Below are 18,447 nucleotides of genomic sequence, written 5' to 3' on the forward strand. Positions count from 1 at the left end.
CCAAGGTGGAGGAGAGGACATTCCATATGCAATCTGTATTTAAAATGAATTTGTGTGATGACAGAGACTGAAGGTTTATTGAGTATCACATAAACTCTTACCAAATCACCAGTGCTAAAACTATTCCGTAAAAGTATATGCACATAAAAGTAATCTGGTTGTAACAAGAAGAAATGGCGATGTTTTGTAATTGCTAAAATATGTGATTCGATTTGGAATCACAAACTGACAAAATCCAACTATCCTATGTTTGTCTCAACATATAAGACTGACATATGTCAATATTTGTATAGCTGCAAGAGAGATTATATAACTGAGATGCTTATCACCATCCAATGTTATGCATCAGTGCTACACATATGTAATGTGTTCATCACTATGCAAATTCAATCACCATTCTAATCTACGTGCTTAGTTCACAGCTTTGTAACTGTTGGCTGTCGGTCTTCCACTTTCATCACATCAGTTTGTGTTGTTGAGGATTCCAACATTAGAATAATTTTTGCTAAGGAAAAATCTTCATTGATAAAGCTCTAGATGAGGGTAAACTTGCTGATTGAAGGTTTAACAATAGAGAAAGCTAATCAGAGCCTGTGTGGTGTATCGAGAGCTGGTTGGTTGATTGTGCATTGAGAGCTGCTCGAAAAATACCTGTCTTTGAGTATATTGTCAGGAGCTATCTGTGTGGGGCAATCAAGTATCTTTTCTTATGGCATTGATGTATTAATTGGTGATTCTATTGAATGTATTCGAGTAAGATTGTGGATTAGTATACATGGACTATTAGGTTTGTTGTTTCCCAAAACTGTAGAGTGGAATCCTATGAGTCTTGCCAACTTGATGTTGGGATATCCAACCGGTTATGACCAACTTGATGGGACTTGATCGATGCGATCCAAATCCCCTGTGCTTTTGGCTTTGCAAATCGAAGGCAGGTGTACTTGATCCTGAACAAAACACTTAAGCCCAGGATGCTTATAGCAGATTGGTTAGAGTGCGAATATAATGAAAGCTTCCGAAATGAGAAGAATTATAGAAAGCTTTTAACTTGCAAATTATGAATTGAGAATGATAAATCAATATATGAATGTTTCTTAAATAAGAAGTATGGATTAATGCAAAAAATGAATATATTAATTCTTCAAAGGAAAGAAATGAAACAATTGCCAACATATGGATTATGAATTAAGAGTACTATAAAGACCAATGCTTAATTAAAATGGGCAAACAGAGTCAATATTATAAGTTGAAATGTGCAACTTTACAAAGTTTAATGTACTTGGACTATAAACAAATTAATAATCTAGATGCAACGGATCAACTATATGAACGCAATTTTAAACTAGTCTAGAATGCATTTTAACTCCTGTGATATGGAGACAAAGTAGACATGAATACGGAAACAACTAAATATTTCACAATATTTATGTTTATTAAGTTTAAAATGCAATAAAGACTCAGTCCACTTATCTGAACATTAAAATATTTATAGAAATTTAAAAGATAATTATAAAGGACACAACTTAATAATATATTAAACTCTAATGCACATAAATAAAATAGATATGCTTACAGATTATGCCGAAAAGTAAAATTGCACTAGAGACACTCCTTACGGATGATCCATCCAATGCATTTCGATTCTAGGATCACATATAAAAATTTATACTCAATGATTCAACATCCACCAGTTTAGTTCAAAATTTCATTTCCTTACCAATGAAAGAATAAAATATATTGAAGTGAATAGTAGTATGACTATGTATGTTTTTGAAAATTGAATATGTATCGTCCCTTGTTTTGATTTTCATCTCCTATTTATATATGTGTAGATAGTTATACGGTTATCACCCAACCATTGTGCCTTTTCACAAACGACAACCAATTTAAAACCAATCGCCCAAGCTAGCCAAATTATATTCTAAGAAAACTTAGACATATAATTGTTTTGCTCTATCTGAACATTGATTTATTTTCCATTGAACCAAAGGCAATGATATTTGGTATAGAATAAACATTCAAACATTGGCGTGAGCATCTCGAGTGTCTTTGATTTTGAGTCAATGTGCTTCCATATTGTGCTCCTGGTGCAAATGGCAAAGAGTATTTATAAAAGATGAATCTTCCAGTCCCGTTCAGCACATGTTGGACACTCAGACTAGGATTGTAGGTGACTCCTATGTCAACTGGCGCCTAATATTGGTGATGCTTCTTCTAATCACTCATCATATGGACCTGCGGTAGAAACAAAATATCATTAGATACTTTTTATCAAATAGCGTTTTGTGGTAGCGAATGTTTCCAGCGGCTTTGAGAAAGTAGGCACCAAAATCTTCATGATTGCTACGTCTTTCAAGGGCACAAGAATTCCGTTCTGTATCTACCTGTTGACTGGAATTTGGTATCACTACTGCCATATAGGGCTTCTCCTTGCACCATGGCCGCTGTCTAATGCACATCTCCTTCATACTAGCTCTCATGTGTGGAGTCTTCATCATATCCTCCATATAGCTCTTGATTTCTAACTTCTCTACAAGGCATGATGTCTGATAAAAGTATTCATTATATATATATATCAGACTTACTTGCCGTACCTCTGGAGTATACATTTTCCTCTCATTTCCCTGAATTAAATGCATAGCTTTCCTATGATTATGCATTTCCAGTTATTGCTGTAGATGTCATCGACTTGTAAGATAGCAAACTAATGAATTAAGAGTCAATGGAATTAAAGGAATATGTGTCTTCATCATAGTTTATTTGCATTGAGTGGTATTTGATTTGATCCTTTGAAGTTCTGAGATCATCTTAGAAACAACTTTCATCATTAAAATCATTGACATGAGTTAAAGTTGCTCATTTCATTGTAAATATTCCCTGAATTGGCAAGTGTCAATACAGATTTGAAAATCAACCCAGAACTGGAACAGGCCCTCGAGTTTCTAGTCACATAGTTATTTAAGGAAAAGCCAAATGCGTCAATAGTAGCTATCAATGTCAGAGACTACAGAAGAGCTTTCAAATTTATATTTGATATGTCCATGGATTGCTGACTGTGTTTTCCTTATCTGCTACATGTATCCTACCCTTTGTTTACTCATTGCAAAATATACTCTAAATAAATCTCTTCATTTCTTAAGTAGTCTTGACTGCAACCTGATATGCCATTGGCAATTTAACTAAAATGGACCCCTAATTTTTTACAGAATTTTGGGGCTCCAGCAGGGTCAATTGGAGATAAATTAAAGTTCAAAAGATACAAGTATATCTTACTTAACTATATAGTTGACATACCCAATAGCAATTGGAATCACACAAATATGATATGCCTTCTTTGATTAAGGAAGTGTGGTTGAGGGTAAGAAATAAATTCATTTTTGCAAATAAGGCAAAAACAATAAGCTGAAGTCTATATAATTTAAACAAAGGAAAGATGATAATAGAATGTGAAAGAGCCTATAGTAGTACACTGAAAGTGTGTGTGTTGAAAGAAATACTGGGAAGTTGATTGGATTATCTTCTACAAATCATTCAAAGACAAGACCATAGATTATTCTTCACATATCCAACAGAACGCAAGTGTGAGATGTTGAAGAATTCTATCTAGGTGGCATAATCCTTCAACTAGATTTTCTTTTTTGTCACCATATACAATAGATGGGCATAATGATTGGATGTTAATCTAGAACATTGTGGACTTATGAGTACATATTGTGGACTTGTGAGTGAAAGTAATCGATGGTCTCTCATTGGACTTGATAGTGACTGAAAAACCCTCTAAAATGAAGTAAGTAGAAATTTTACATTATGGGGGGGGATAATAACCAATGTTCCATTCCCATTGTTTCACAAATGTTTATATAGAGATGTTTTTTAATTTGTTGCATATGGATCCTCATCGTAGCAACTTGTATCAGGAATGCACAGATAAGTATTCTTTAGCTTTGAAGTATTACATTTATCTACTCACTGTATTTTCTTGCTTAATTGTATTTCTATACATACTGTAAGAGCTATTTGCCTTGAAATTTTCTGTTGTCTTTGGAAATGTTCTTGTAGGAAAAGAAGATTGGTACTTTACACATGCTACTAAATATTGTGCAGAACTCAATCTTTGACAGAAACTTCAAAGAAGTTTTGATTTTGAATTCATTAGTCATCTAATGATCATGTTGGATAATGTGAGGCTCTTGAAGCAAATGTCTTTGATGATTAAGATTATGATGTATCCTTCTATATTAAGGAGTTTGATAGTTCATTAGAGGCAACCTTGGACAATGAGAGGGAGCAGATAGAAGATATGCTTCAATCAAAGTTTTGATGATTTTGGTTCTATTAATTCAAAGAGAGTAGATCATGTCGAGATGGATTCTCCAGTGATCAGAAACTATAAGAGTTAAAGGACCATGATTCATGGGATAAAGTCTCATGTATGTAGGTTGGAAGGCCTTATGTTATCAGGATACCTATTGAACTAAGGAAGCATGACCGCTTGCTGTTAGGAGGTTAGAAGGATGATAAAAGATTTAGAGTGAGTGACAATTCAGTGAATACAACCTTGTACTAAGAGGTTAGAAAAATTGATATTAGACTCAGAGGGAGTTTTGTCACTTTATTAGTAACCTTAACAAGGAGGTCAAAAGGTTGGTTTCTTTGTGAAGAATTTCCAAGTGCAATCCTTTGTAATACTTTCTTGTCTATGAGAGATACGTTCGAGTGAAAACCTTATTCTTTGAGATGATCTATGGTGGATGTCACGACAACACCATATGATAGTATCTGTGGTGAATTCATGTGTGTATGGGCTTGCCTCCTGTGCATCATGAGGAAGTGATGAATTCTAAATGATTATCACTTGTACTTGTAGAAGTTATTGGAAAGTGACGACCTTACAATAACTTATATCATGATATACATCTTATGTAAATATTGAAATAGATCATGAAAGGTCATATCTTCTAAAATAACAACTAAGTGTTAGATGTCATTCAATTGATGGTCTGAGTTGTTTGTATAGATATATGATAGGTATTTGGTGAATATGATGCCTTGATATTGTGATAGGCCATTACCTTATTGAGTACATGGTGGATATCATTTAATTGATGTTTTGATCAGCCATTACTCAGAGTAATTGGTGAATATCACGTGTTGATATTTTGATAGGCCAATACTCATGATATCAAATGTGATCAAAATGGTGGATATTTTCGGATCAAAGATATCCTTAAAATTTGCCATTCCTAATGATACCAATGGTATAATATGTATCATTTGTTTATCCTCCCTAGCTAAGAGAAAGTGTTAATGTTTTGTAGCTTTAGTCGGATAAACCTATGAATAATTATATATGAGATATAATGTGTTCATTATACATATATTTATATATTTTTTATTAGATTAATTATGTAATTAATGAATAGACATGTTCCTTGAAGGGACATGTCTCTTGATAGCCTTATTCCCAATATAAATGCGAGAGAGATTGTTGCATTTGAAAAATATAGAAATCACAAGTAGTATTATTTCATTTGTTGCAATCCTCTAATTTTAACAATAAATAATAATAGTAATAGACTTGTATTCTTTGAAATAGAATATGTAATAGAAGTGTTTAATATTAAATAACAGGAGTCCCTACCTCTTTTTTTATTTGTTACTTTGAAATTTGCTGAAAAAAGGTTGTCTAAGGAGTCAGATGTGTAGACCCAAAACTGGGAAGTCAAGAGTAATCAATGTCTCTATTATTTTGCAATACACAAACCGCTGCCTCAGTTATTTTGCAATGTGCAAATTGCTAAAGTCAAGGTAATCCTCCAAAGCTGAAGTGTGAACAGGTCGAATGAGTGAAAAAAAATTAAAATTGTCGTTGCCATTGCATAAAATCAAAAGTTAGAAGTGTGACCACAGCCGCATAAAAGCCAAAATGGGTGTTGTTTTAGGGTTGGGAAGTCGAACGAATAAAATAAACCAAAAAGTGTTTTATTAAAACATTAAAAAGTCAAACAATCAATCGAAATTCATCCACATTCGACCAGGGTTCAAAAACACGTATCCACATGGAATTTGTCATGGAAATGACGAATTTGAAAAGAACCCAAACTGACTTCAAATTCGTATAAAATCGAATTTCGAATTTGTAGTATGAGGGATTAATATGGTAACTTAAATACATACCATTTTAAAATCCTTTGCCTACATATGCCTATGTTGTTGGATTCATACCCATTGGGCTATAGGGTTGAGCACTAAAGGTCACAATTGCATGTCAAGACTTTATACTAATAAAGATTATAAGAAAAAAATTATCCACGCAAATTAACAACATATTTATAATTACAAAGCTTCTATATAGAAACTAGGCTTATCCAAGTCTAAAAACTCTAGTTAATAAAGTGAGTAAGAATGCTCACCTTCTGTTACTTTCTCTTAATGACATGAAAGACCATGCCCACCTCAGTGTCAGACTCATTTTGTCTTCTAGAATTGCCTATGCCTATGAGTGACCCTTCCCCAAGTTCCCTAGGTCCTGTGATTCCAATATACTAGTATGATTCTTACCAATATATTGTAACTAATTATCAATATGAAATGTTAGGAGCTACAAATAATTAACATTTAGCACCTTTAAAAAAATGTAATATTGCATTATAAATGCAGTGAACACTTCTGAGGCACTGAAATGTAAGCATGTACTGTTTTTATTAATGTGAAGCGAGCAATTATTTCTTTTGACTTGGAAATGCAGCAAGAAATACACAAAGACCTTCTGTAAGAAGGCGGGCCATAAAAACTGAAGACCACCCATAGCCATACAAATTTCTAAAACTTGGAAAAAGAAAAAAGAAAATTAATGAAAGAGAGTAGGATATGAACCTCCCAGTAAAAATGCATCTGGCCTTGAATTGGCTGGGCTAGTGGAGAAAAAAACTTACATGGGAACTACGGTGTCCATTCATTGGAGCAGTGTTGACTGACGGATAGGACTTCCACCATGCCATGATTTATTCAACTGTTTAGTGGATTGGCCATTCCTAGAAGAGATGCATTGGGCTGAATCAGATATAATGGAAATGTGACTTCCAGCCAAGGGTTCCATATTCTGTTAGCATCCAATAGCAAAAAATAAAAATAAAAATCTCTCTTTGCAGACAGGTTCATCTGAGGTTTTGTTTGGGTCCTACAAAACAGACCTAGATTTGTCCATGTTCGCCTTGTAATGGACTTGTCTCTATCCAGGCATTGTTTGGGTAGGACCATGGATGACCTTGTAGTGGATTTAATTTATTAATTTGTTTTTATAGCTTAACTCTTTTATGTATAAATTGCAGGGTGCTATACAAATTGAAATTTATCATGGCAACTGGTTTAATTCAACCGAGAACTCTTGATGCACTAGTGGCCCAACTTCACTATTGAGGCATGTACAAATATTATAGCATGCTCCAGGTGGGGGGACTTGTATTTGGAAATGTCTTGAGTGTAACACAGTTTACAAGTTCCTACAGTTGAGTGAACGTGCATTTGTCTGAAATTCTTGGAAAGGGAATAAAATTTTGTCCAAGGAAAAAAAATGCACCTATACCAGCTTCTCAAGTAGCAGCATATATTAGGGAGCAAGGGGAAGAAGATGCAAGGGTTCAAAGTAGATTCGAGCATCCACTAAATAAAGGAAAGGGCTCCTAGAGGCCACATACTTCAGCATCTCATAGTGTTGCTCCTGGTACAATAATAGAAAGCCATCCATATATGAGGAGAAATGAAAATGAGGCTAATATTCCAAAGAAAATGAAAGGACCATTGGAGAGGGTATTTAGTAATAATTCCAGACATATTGCTGACCAATCAATTGCTAGGTGCCTCTATGCAAACAGTTTATCATTCAATGTTCGATAACCCCATTGGCAAGAAATGGTAAGAAAAATAATAAAGCTCCAAAGGGGTACACGGTCCCAGGTTATGAGAAGGTGGGTACAACTTTATTGACAAAGAAGGTAAAAAATATAGAAACTTCATTAGCTCCCATCAATGCCTTGTGGAAAGAAACACGTGTCTATTATTTCCAATGTGTGGAAAAATGCAAAAATAGACCCTTAATTAATGTGATTGCAATGTGCCCTAAAGGGGCAATGTTTCTAAAAGATGTTGATTGTGAGGGCCAAAGGAAGGATGCACAATTTATTGCTGACATTCTTATACAGTGCATGTTTACTGTATGGGTAAAGAAATCAACGCATACAAACAATGGAACAGAATAGCAGAACTATATTCGCATATGCCAGAGCATACATTATGCTTGATAAGATCCGTAATAGAAGATCATAGATGATTTACAATGATCCCAGACGGGATATAAATACTACCGCCGAACCTTCCCGAAGGAGTCCGTCGGCCACAACATTTCATCCACTACAAACAATTTACCCGTCGGCTACAAAATACAAAACACCGACGACAGTCAATCCGTCGGCTATAGAAACACCGCCGAAACCATCCAGTCGGCTGACAGTGCATAAATGAAGTAGGTCCTCAAAATGTTGTCCAAGTTGTTATGGACAATGCAAAGAACTATAGAGCAACTGATATATTAGTTGATACACAATTACCACATATATTTTGGACACCTTGTAGGTTAGAGTTGTTGAAGGTAATTCAAATTTCAAACAATCTAATTTTATGTGTTATTTTAGTAATTTATTTCAACAAAATTATATATACATATTATTTTTTATCTTTAATTACTTAATTTTCTATTTTCAAATAGGTTGTAGAGACTAGACTTGTATCAAATACAATTATCTCAAGATGACTTGTTAGTGGTTGAGAGGCACTTTCTGGTATGGTCATTAGCCAAGCATGGAACATATGGAGGTGGTCTAGTACTATGAGAGCAACAAATGTCAAGGATTTTGGATGGCACTTGGTGTGATCATGTGGAATATCTTCTTAGTTTTATAGAGCCCATCTTAGGTATGATTCACTTTACTGAAATGGATAAGTCATGCTCGGGGGAGGTGATGGAATGGATTCCATGATTGAGAATATTAGTCCATCATAAATGAAAAAGTGCAAGATCCTAAAGAAACCTTCTTTAAAGAGGTGCAATCAATTTGTGCTGAGAGATGGAGCAAAATGACCACCCCACTCCATCTTCTTTCTTTCTCATTGAGTCCCAAATATTGTAGTGAAGAGATTATTTCCATGCCAACAAGGATGCCACCATACCATGATGCAGAAGTAGGTGACGGTTTAGGAAAGTTGTTTCTAAACTCTTCCATGATAATGGAATGGAAGCAGTTACAAGTGAGTTTTCTGATTTTACAGCATCCATGGTCATAGTCCTACTCCTCGTCATTACAAGTATAGGAAGAATGCTCACCCTTGGTGGTACCTCAATGGCCACAACTCACCACACCTCCGACTTTTCGAGATCAAAGTTTTATCACATATGAGTTTATGAATTTTTATCCTCTCTAAATGTGGTTGTTATTTTGAAATTACACAATCTACTTAGATTTTAGAGACTAATGAGACCTTCCTTTGCTTCAATAAGTTGCTACTTCATCTTCACCTGAAGGAAATTGGAGTATATACTCCATCAATTCAGTGAAGCGCAATTGGTTGGCATCAAGAAAAGCTGAGGATTTAGTCCACGCGCATTCAAACTTATACCTTACTCACAAAAATGATGAGTACAAAGAAGGGGCAGCAAAGTTGTGGGATGTAGAACTGGAGCATACTGACTTGAATCTTTCTATTAATGCACAATTTTTAACAATGGAGTCAAGTAGCCAACATACTTTTAGCACAATTAATAGTGGGGCTCAATCATCTAATGTCAATGTTAATGACAGTCTTGATATTGATGATGATCCATATGGTTCTGATTAGTGAATTGATCAATGATTACTAGTATTATTCTATGTTAAACAAAGGCTATATATTATGAGACTCTAGTTCGATCTTTTTTACATCAAAAACTGAATTTCAATTTAAATTAGTTATGTTTCAAAATCTGAAATTTGTAATGGTTTTAACATTTTGTCTAGCTGCTAGCATGTATATTGGTATGTGAATTCTAAATTTGTTTTCTAGCAGCACATATTTTAATTTTTTGGTTTTCTAGCAGCACATATTTTAATTTTTTACAATAACATGCTATATACATGTATTGGTATTGTTATTGTTTTAGCAGCATATATAGATATATCTTTGTATGGACGTACTCAAAATGTACCCAACCCCCTCAAAAGAATTCTATCATACCAGCATTTCATACCCATGTACCCATACCCATTCCTGTACCCGATTCAGCTACTTAGTAAAAACCCAATATGGGTTACCTTAAGTGCTTAGGGAGAAAAAGTTAAACCAAATATACTTGAGATGTTACTATCTAATTTTGAAAGAAATATTGGCACAGCAACAAAATATTCGCTGCACATGTATAAAAGTAACAGTCCATGAAAGATTATACAATCACAATACCTGTAAACAACCACAACTAGTTTGAGATATCTAGAAATGTCTTCATTAATATCTTCTGTAATATACTTAGATCTCCAAATGTATTCAGGCCTTTCTCACATTTAAGATTCAGTGGACTCATGGATAGAGACTTATATTGGGCTATGCACCTTGTTCATGTAGAAGGGGATGGAAGATGATGGTTAAACTCCAATGGCCCAATTGTGTGTGACCTTGGTAACCTAACATTGACTCAAAAGGTAAGCCGAGGCAATAAGTGCATTACATGGATGCATAGCATTCCTTTTTGAAATGTTCAGTTATGCAAGTTATATACAATGATGGAAGTGTAATGATAAAACCTGCACTTTAGTTGTTTAGAAGATGTCACCTTTATCTTACTAGTTCATTGGATGTAACAACACTGTTTAGTTAGTTCTCAGTTTGATCTTCCACTGGTACCCTCAGAGAATATCCGAAGTTATGTTATGACCTAAGTGTTGTCCTTTTAACTACTTGTTGTACGTGTTTCTTTTTTCATTATTATTGAGTCCAATATTAGCAGCCCACAAATTGGAGATACCTGATTCCGGAAAACTTTTCTTAATTATGTATTCATTTCCTGGAAGCTCTGTTCATAGTCATTTCTTTTTTGCTTGCTTGAAAATGTGCATGTTTTAGTATGGAAATCATATAGGCTGTTTCTCCAGGTTTTGTAACATTGAGATAGTTATTTACATAAAACATATCAGTTTGGATCTTCTATTTGTCTCACTCAGTGGATGATGTTATTTGGTCAGCTAATTCAAATAGGACCTATAAGGGACATTCAAGGACGTCCCCTTTTGACAGTGGCCAACCACTCAAATATATGGTGGGTACAACTTGAGAAAGCTATCTCATTAGCTGGAGGCAAACTCGGGAAACCTGAAATATTGGCATCAACAACTGATACTCGCTTTATGAGGGAGAAAGGAATCCCGTCTTTTGGGTTCTCACCAATGTCTAACACACCAATATTACTTCACGACCATAATGAGGTTCAGAGTTTTCCGTACTTTGTCAAACAAGCATTAAGTACATGTGCACAGACAAATTTTCTTTTATTTGTCAACGAACTGCTTAGATTTTTTTATATAGTAGTTTGATTTATTTAAGCATTTTTTTTGCAGTTCTTAAATGAGGCAGAGTATATAAAGGGGATAAAGGTATACGAGAAAATTATTGAAATATTAAGTTCCTATACTGAATCCATTGATGATATAGCTTTTAAAGACGAGTTGTAAAGGTGCATGATATTGATGGAAGATTACTCAGAAGACCAGCCAATGATATGACACATTTTGTTCTCACATAAGATGGGATAATTTCTGATTGAACGACCACCAGAACAAGTAAACAGAGAAGGTGGCGTTTAGTTTATTACAGATATCCCAGTGTTCATAATTCTATCTCAAAATCAAATTTATTATTGAGATATTTTGTGAACTCCACTTAAAATAAAATATGGCAGCTTTCGTTCAAATCTTATGGCATTAATGTAAAATGTTTGTAGTTGGAGTCTGAAAATGTTCAGAATTCCCCAGTTAACATATAACATTAGATTTTTCACATTGTTGGCAATAAATTGCTCTGCTCTGCTTTATGGCAAGGCATTTTAGGATTCCTTTGGTGGCCTTTTCTACAATGCACAATAATTAATATATATTATTATCAAGTGCAACTTTTTAAAGCATATTTTCTTTATTCTTGGCAGCTTTCTTTATATATTTGTTAGTAATTATATCTTTTCAACACAATACAAATATTGAGGAAAACTCCTGATAAAATACCCAAAAGAGATGATCAGGATTTTGCTTCTTGAGCGCCTTTGGATTACACTATTCAAACTCATTTGTGTTCTGTTATATAATACCAATCACAGAGTTTAGACAGGGAATTCCTTTGATTTGTGATTCTGCCAAATTAAGTTTGCACCACAATGTATCACTCGCAGAGAAGGAATCACATTTCATTCATCAGGGCTGTACTAACTGCATGAACTTGGCCATTGTCTTGTTGCTTTCAGAAATTATAATGGGCAATTTGATTCCTTGGGTCGCCCTCTTATGCATCATTTTGTTCAGAAAAGAATCAAAAAATTCTCATATTCTTATTTGGGGGTGGATAGCTTTGCTAAGTTGCAACAGTAACTAATGATTACTCTCAACTGTTTATGATTTACGCCAGACAGGTTAAATTTCTCCAATAGGCTGAATTCTGAGATTTGCTTGAACACCATTGCTCTACCAACACTGACAAATTCAAATTCAATTAATTTGCAAGCTGGCCCATGCTTGAGAAATCCAACTGCCGTGTCAGGGATTCTGTAAGTTGCCGTTGTTTACAGGGTTTCAACAAACATCCGATGCCAATGCCATGCTGCAGATGCACACTTTCTAATAATTGCAGCAGCAAAGCCAAAGGGAATACCAACTTATTTGACTGCAACCTGAAATCGACAATGCTGCCAAAGGATGCACCCTGTTTATACCTGAAAATTATGGAGCGCTTTACTACTTAACAGACTGAATTCTAGTTAAGACTCCATGCTATTAAACTTATCAATTGGATATAACATTTCAGTTATTTAAACTTACAGGACAATATCCAATATTCAAGAAGAACAAAAAGGGAGAAATAATTGTCATTTTCAAGTATAAAAGCATTTTAATTACATAGAGATAAATAGAGAACAAAAACGAGATTTTTTTGGTGTTAGATATAAATTAGTATTCAAAAAACAAGAGTCTGATTTTTACATCTTACATCAAATCGAGAAGTCTGGCTTTTACATCTAACATCAGATCAAACAATTAACTTATGTCCTGTACAGCTGTGCAGTACATATGGACGAACAAAAGTATAATCTGGGCGTAGTATCAGCCATCTCTTGTATGAACCCATGCCATCCAACCTCTTGCTGTACCATCTTGTAGTAGATCCTGGAACTTCTACTTTGCAATTTTCATGGTAACCGAAACCCGCAATTCAATGTTATGAAAAATGAGTCTTCTCAGAGACTCTAAATCTGCCATTGAACACATTATCATTTCTAAATTTTCAAATAGTCCAAAGAATTTCAACTGAAAGACAAGATAAAAAGACATTGCAATCCTTCCCAAGGCTCAGGATATTACCAAATAGTAATACCATCTCATTCATACTGATATTCTTATTAACATAAAAACCAAACAATTTCCATATCTCTTTAGTCAAAATACAGTCAAAGAACAAGTGTCTCAAAGTTTCCAGAATTCTATATAGAGTCATGAGTTGTATTCCCCACTAGGCTGCTTTAGAGGAAGCCTATGGAGAATCAGGTTCCATTAGAAGAACTTTTTCTTAGGCTCCACAATCCTATTCCATAGGGCCTTCATTTTTTTCCGCAAGGATGATGAATCTAGGCCTTCCCCCCAACAACAATTGAAATGTTAAAAAAATGTCCTTTTTATCAGCAAGGAGAGAGTAGAAATATTTGCCTTGACATTTGGAAGAGTTGTACCATCAGGCCATTTAAAAGAGAGAAACCCATTCTCATTAGTAATACATTGTTTGGGGAGAGACAATGACAGTCAAACATCTTTTCGGACTGTATATGTTCTCCATTGCACCTATGGGATACTGGCACACTGCCCTATCTCCTCCTAGCCAATTAACAAACCATTTTTGACGATATCTTCCATTCTCCTAAAATACCATTTTCTGCCCAGCTCTTCGCTGAACAACCTTGAAGCAATGCTAGGGTTTTCCTCTATTTCAGGCTCCACCATATAGCTTTTTCCCCACGTAGTATGTTTCCTTTGGTGTGCCATTACAATCCACATACTAGTGAGAGCAATGCCCTGCATTCTAAGATCCTTGAGACCTAATCCTCCAACACCTTTACTCTTGAAGCACCATTGGGTCACCTCCCCAAATGTCATTTCCTACATCCTTTGCCATCTGACCATAAGAAGTTCCTTATCTGTTTTTGAATGTGGTTGAACTCATAATGGTAAATAACCAAGCAAAGGTGTAATAGATGTTGTACAATGCCATTTTATTGGCACACTTGGTATCTCCCAACTAATGTAATGTTTATTCCACTTATTCAATTTGTTATCAATTTTACATTTGATCTAGTCCCATAGATTCAGACACAACAGATGGGGTCCCCAAGTATCCAATCTAGTGATCCAGAGCCACCCCAAGCCAACTCATATTTATTAAAACAAGTTTGGTAGTGTTCCTTGTAACCTAACATGATGGACTTATGAAGAGAGATTTTACTCCCAGATGCTAAAAAGATCCAATTTAGTCGTCAAGGATTCCATATTCCATTCCTTGCATTCCACTAAAATTGTTGTATCATCAACAAATTGTACATTTGTTAATTCCTCTTTAGTAGGGAGGCAAACTCCCCTAACTCTTGGAGAAAGATTGTTATCCTCTACTGGTAGTTCAGTACATCTATTGCTATTGCAAATAAGGCTGGGGAAAGAGGACATTCATACTTAATTGATCTAGATAACATAATATAGTCAAATTTTCATCCATTAACCTTCACCTTTGCCTTGACATTTGTTATTAGCACTCGAACCATTTGTTGGAAGTATATAGGAAACCCCAAACCCTCCATCATCATCAAACTAAAAACCCATTCAATCTTGTCATATGGCTTCTCATAATCAATCAGTAGTATTTTCCCATCTTGACCAAGATCCTTGACCAAACTCATGCTTTCCCAACATGTGGCCAACTTTTCCAATGTATATCTTCAACAAAAGTAGTTTGAGTCAAGTTAATAATTTTAGGTAGCATCTTCTCTAATCTCTTGGCAAGTATGGTTGTCATAACCTTATAAGAGATATTAAGAAACACAATCGGTCTCTGATTTTTAATAAATATTTTATGAGTGTACCATCTTAAAATAGAAGTACTTCCTTTGTAATACCATTTAGCCCTTCCTTTTGTGATCTCCTAGGTCCACGAATGCACTTATACTCAGATTCTTCCTTGTCCTCAAGTTTTTGCCCATTTCTAGCTAGTATTTTTCCATCCCCAAGATCTTGGTGCACACCCCAAGGTTAAGAATCCTCAAGGTTAGGGCTGAGGTTGTCCTTGATCCATTGGTAAGGGATGACCCTGTCCTTGAATGGTAAGGGATGAGGTCATCCCTTACCCAAGGCATTTTGCCTCAGATTACAAACTCATTTTGGGAGTTTCATTTTTTTCCCTACATTGTTGAATAGGCCCTTCTTGGTTTTTGTTCCAAAATTGATATAAAAGAAGGTATTCTCTCTTCATTTGGTCATCCATTCCATATCCAACATGTTTATGATAGGTGTAAGCAAATAAATTGTCATCCATAAGCATTCATTTGAGACCAAAGTTCATCTAAGGCACCATCCATTCAAGCAAGCTTTTAAGGAGCCTTTAAGAGTTCAATCCTTCAAGCATTCAAGAACATATTTTTATTTGATTGATCTATGATTTGGTATAAGTGGATCTATTTGCATTTGTGAAGACATCCTACATCTACATATAAACATTGATACATCTTTGTGGATGGTAGATTTGAATCCATTTATGGAAGGAGGTGGATATTTGCATTCGTTTTATCTTATTGCATGCTTTAGCATTTCATGGTTGATTCCTTATTTGGGGCTTGACCAAGGAAAATCCCCCCACTCCCAACAAAATAACTCTTTCCCTTCTTGCAAGTCTAGATCTATAGTTTTTTGGAGCAGTGAACTTAGATATCAAAACTAGAGTTTTAGGTTTGGCTCCATATTTCACAAGTCTGTGTAGGTTAGCAAGGGACAACCTTGTCCCTTACCCAAGTCTTCCCTAAACTCTAGGTTGTCCCTACCCAAAGATTCCCATATTCATAGGATCCAAAAATATTAGTTCATAGGTCCTAAGTTAAGAACAATTCTAGATTCTAGCAATTTTTTAGAAAACATTTTTTAGATTTGAGTTGATCCTTTTCCTTGGCTTCCAAGGTGAGCCTTATGCTTCATTTATCATTTTAAAGCACTTATCTTTATGCTTCAGATCTGATCCTTTCATTCCTTTTACTATTATACAAGTTCATTCTTTATTTTCATCTCAATTGGTCATTATACCTACACTTAATCAAATCAATCTACACCATTGCAATTAAGGGAAAGAACATTGTTAGAAAGTTGTTCTTTGGGTATAGATCTATATAAGGTACTTAGATTGGACTTTGATACCCCTTGCATCTCCCTAGGGTTGTGCGGATCTAGTTTGAACCCTTTTGAAAGGTTATGGTTCTTTCTTTCACTTTTTCTAATGTGAGAGAAAAATTAAAGGACAATTGATCAATTTACGATCCTCTAAAAATAACAAATAGTTTTTTATGTTACATTTTGGTGAACATGTCTTCTTCCAAATCCATTTTGAGTTCGGTGTTAGATCACATTTGTTAGCTAGATCCACTTTCTATTGTATGCATTTTGTTCAATTTGGTAGTTAGATCTTGCATTCATTTCTTTTTGATTTGGTAGATGGGTCATGCATTCATTTCAACTATAAAAAATATATATTTGATAATTAGCTTCATCTTTATCTTTAGCATTACCTTGCATTTTCACCATAAAATTAAAAATTCACAATAATTGAATTTCATTATGTTTTTAGTAGTTAAATTTTGTCCTTGCATTTCATTGTATGTCTTTAGTAGTTAGATTTTTTCCTTTCATTACTAGATCTACTTTGTATGCATTGTGATCTTTTGCATTTTTAGTTTTCCTATGTGTGCATCAACTTTGTCCCTTTGAATCACGCCTATAGCATTTTAGTTGGAAGAAGTCGTGGGTTCATGGGTTCTTTTGATTTCAAATCATCATTCTTCCTAGGAATTTGGATTAGACCACCATACTTCCTCATAATCCTAATCTTAGCATAGAGCATATCTCCTCTCATTCTTCCCATGACAATGATGAGACCTTACACAACCTTACAATTAAGAAGAAATTCAGGAATTGACTAGTTCAAGAAAATTTAATAAATATTTTTGTATATGTAGCCCTAGAGGAGAGAGTCATTTTCAAGAATATGTATTTTTTTTTTCAAAAAGGTGCACATTTGATAGGGAAGTTTTGATGGGAGGAAAAAATTGTTGATTTTGGATAAGGTCAGCCTCAAGTGCTTATAACAAAGAAAAATATACATAAAAAACCATTTTTTTTGTCTACCCTAGCTATACATGCCATATATAACATATTTTCAAATTAGAGCAAAAAAATATGGTTTGCATATACTTGTTTGATGAGAACTACACCCTATATTTTCTGTAGTTGAAAAAAAACTTCAAATTTTTTAAAAATGAATAAATTCTTTATCAAAAAAAATGAAAAATTTATAGGCATAAAATTAATCCAATTGTACACATTTCATCAGTTTACACATCTTCAAATAGTAAACACAAATACCATTTTTATATCATTAAAGTTGAATAGTTTGAATTTTGGGATCTTGTTTCTTTATAAAAGGTGACACAAGTTTGTGCTTTTATCCATTCTTTATCCTTTGTCTTTTAACATTATTTGAGTTATCATCCCACCTGACATTGAGATTCCCTATCTCGAGACCTAATGGTAAGGGTGATCCCATGACTCGTGAAATTTTTTAAACCTTGTGTAGTGATTTTTCTCATAACTATAGATTTATGGCTAAGTTGTTTAGCATTGTTCTTTGCCTCCTTATCCCATTGATTATATTCAAAAACTTGCTATTGCTTTTAGTCAATAGTTTCAAAATGATATTGCTCCTCAAAATTTCTTTGAAAAATTTAATGTATTGTTACATCAAAGGGAGCTAAACAACACAAGAAACAAAGAGAACTACATAGCTTTATCTTGGTCCACAAGTTGAACTAGCATTTGAGATAAATCAAGGGGAAGCATCCTATGATCAAGAATATTCCAAGCC

General features: G+C 34.5%; 1 protein-coding gene across 1 annotated transcript in view; it reads left to right on the forward strand.

The window, feature by feature from the left end:
* LOC149542323 (Peptidase M20/M25/M40 family protein) overlaps positions 1 to 12,202 on the forward strand; it is a 148,184-nt gene extending 135,982 nt beyond the window's left edge. Inside the window, exons 3-4 of the mRNA XM_089797299.1 lie at positions 11,268 to 11,507; positions 11,640 to 12,202. Of these exons, the coding sequence (XP_089653425.1) occupies positions 11,268 to 11,507; positions 11,640 to 11,753 (354 nt within the window). The 3' untranslated portion in view covers positions 11,754 to 12,202. The remainder of the gene's footprint in view (positions 1 to 11,267; positions 11,508 to 11,639) is intronic.
* Positions 12,203 to 18,447: the final 6,245 nt, after the last annotated feature.

Source organism: Cupressus sempervirens, chromosome 8 (genome assembly GCF_028749045.1).
Source record: "Cupressus sempervirens isolate cs-2001-9-10 chromosome 8, ASM2874904v1, whole genome shotgun sequence".
NCBI lineage: Eukaryota > Viridiplantae > Streptophyta > Pinopsida > Cupressales > Cupressaceae > Cupressus > Cupressus sempervirens.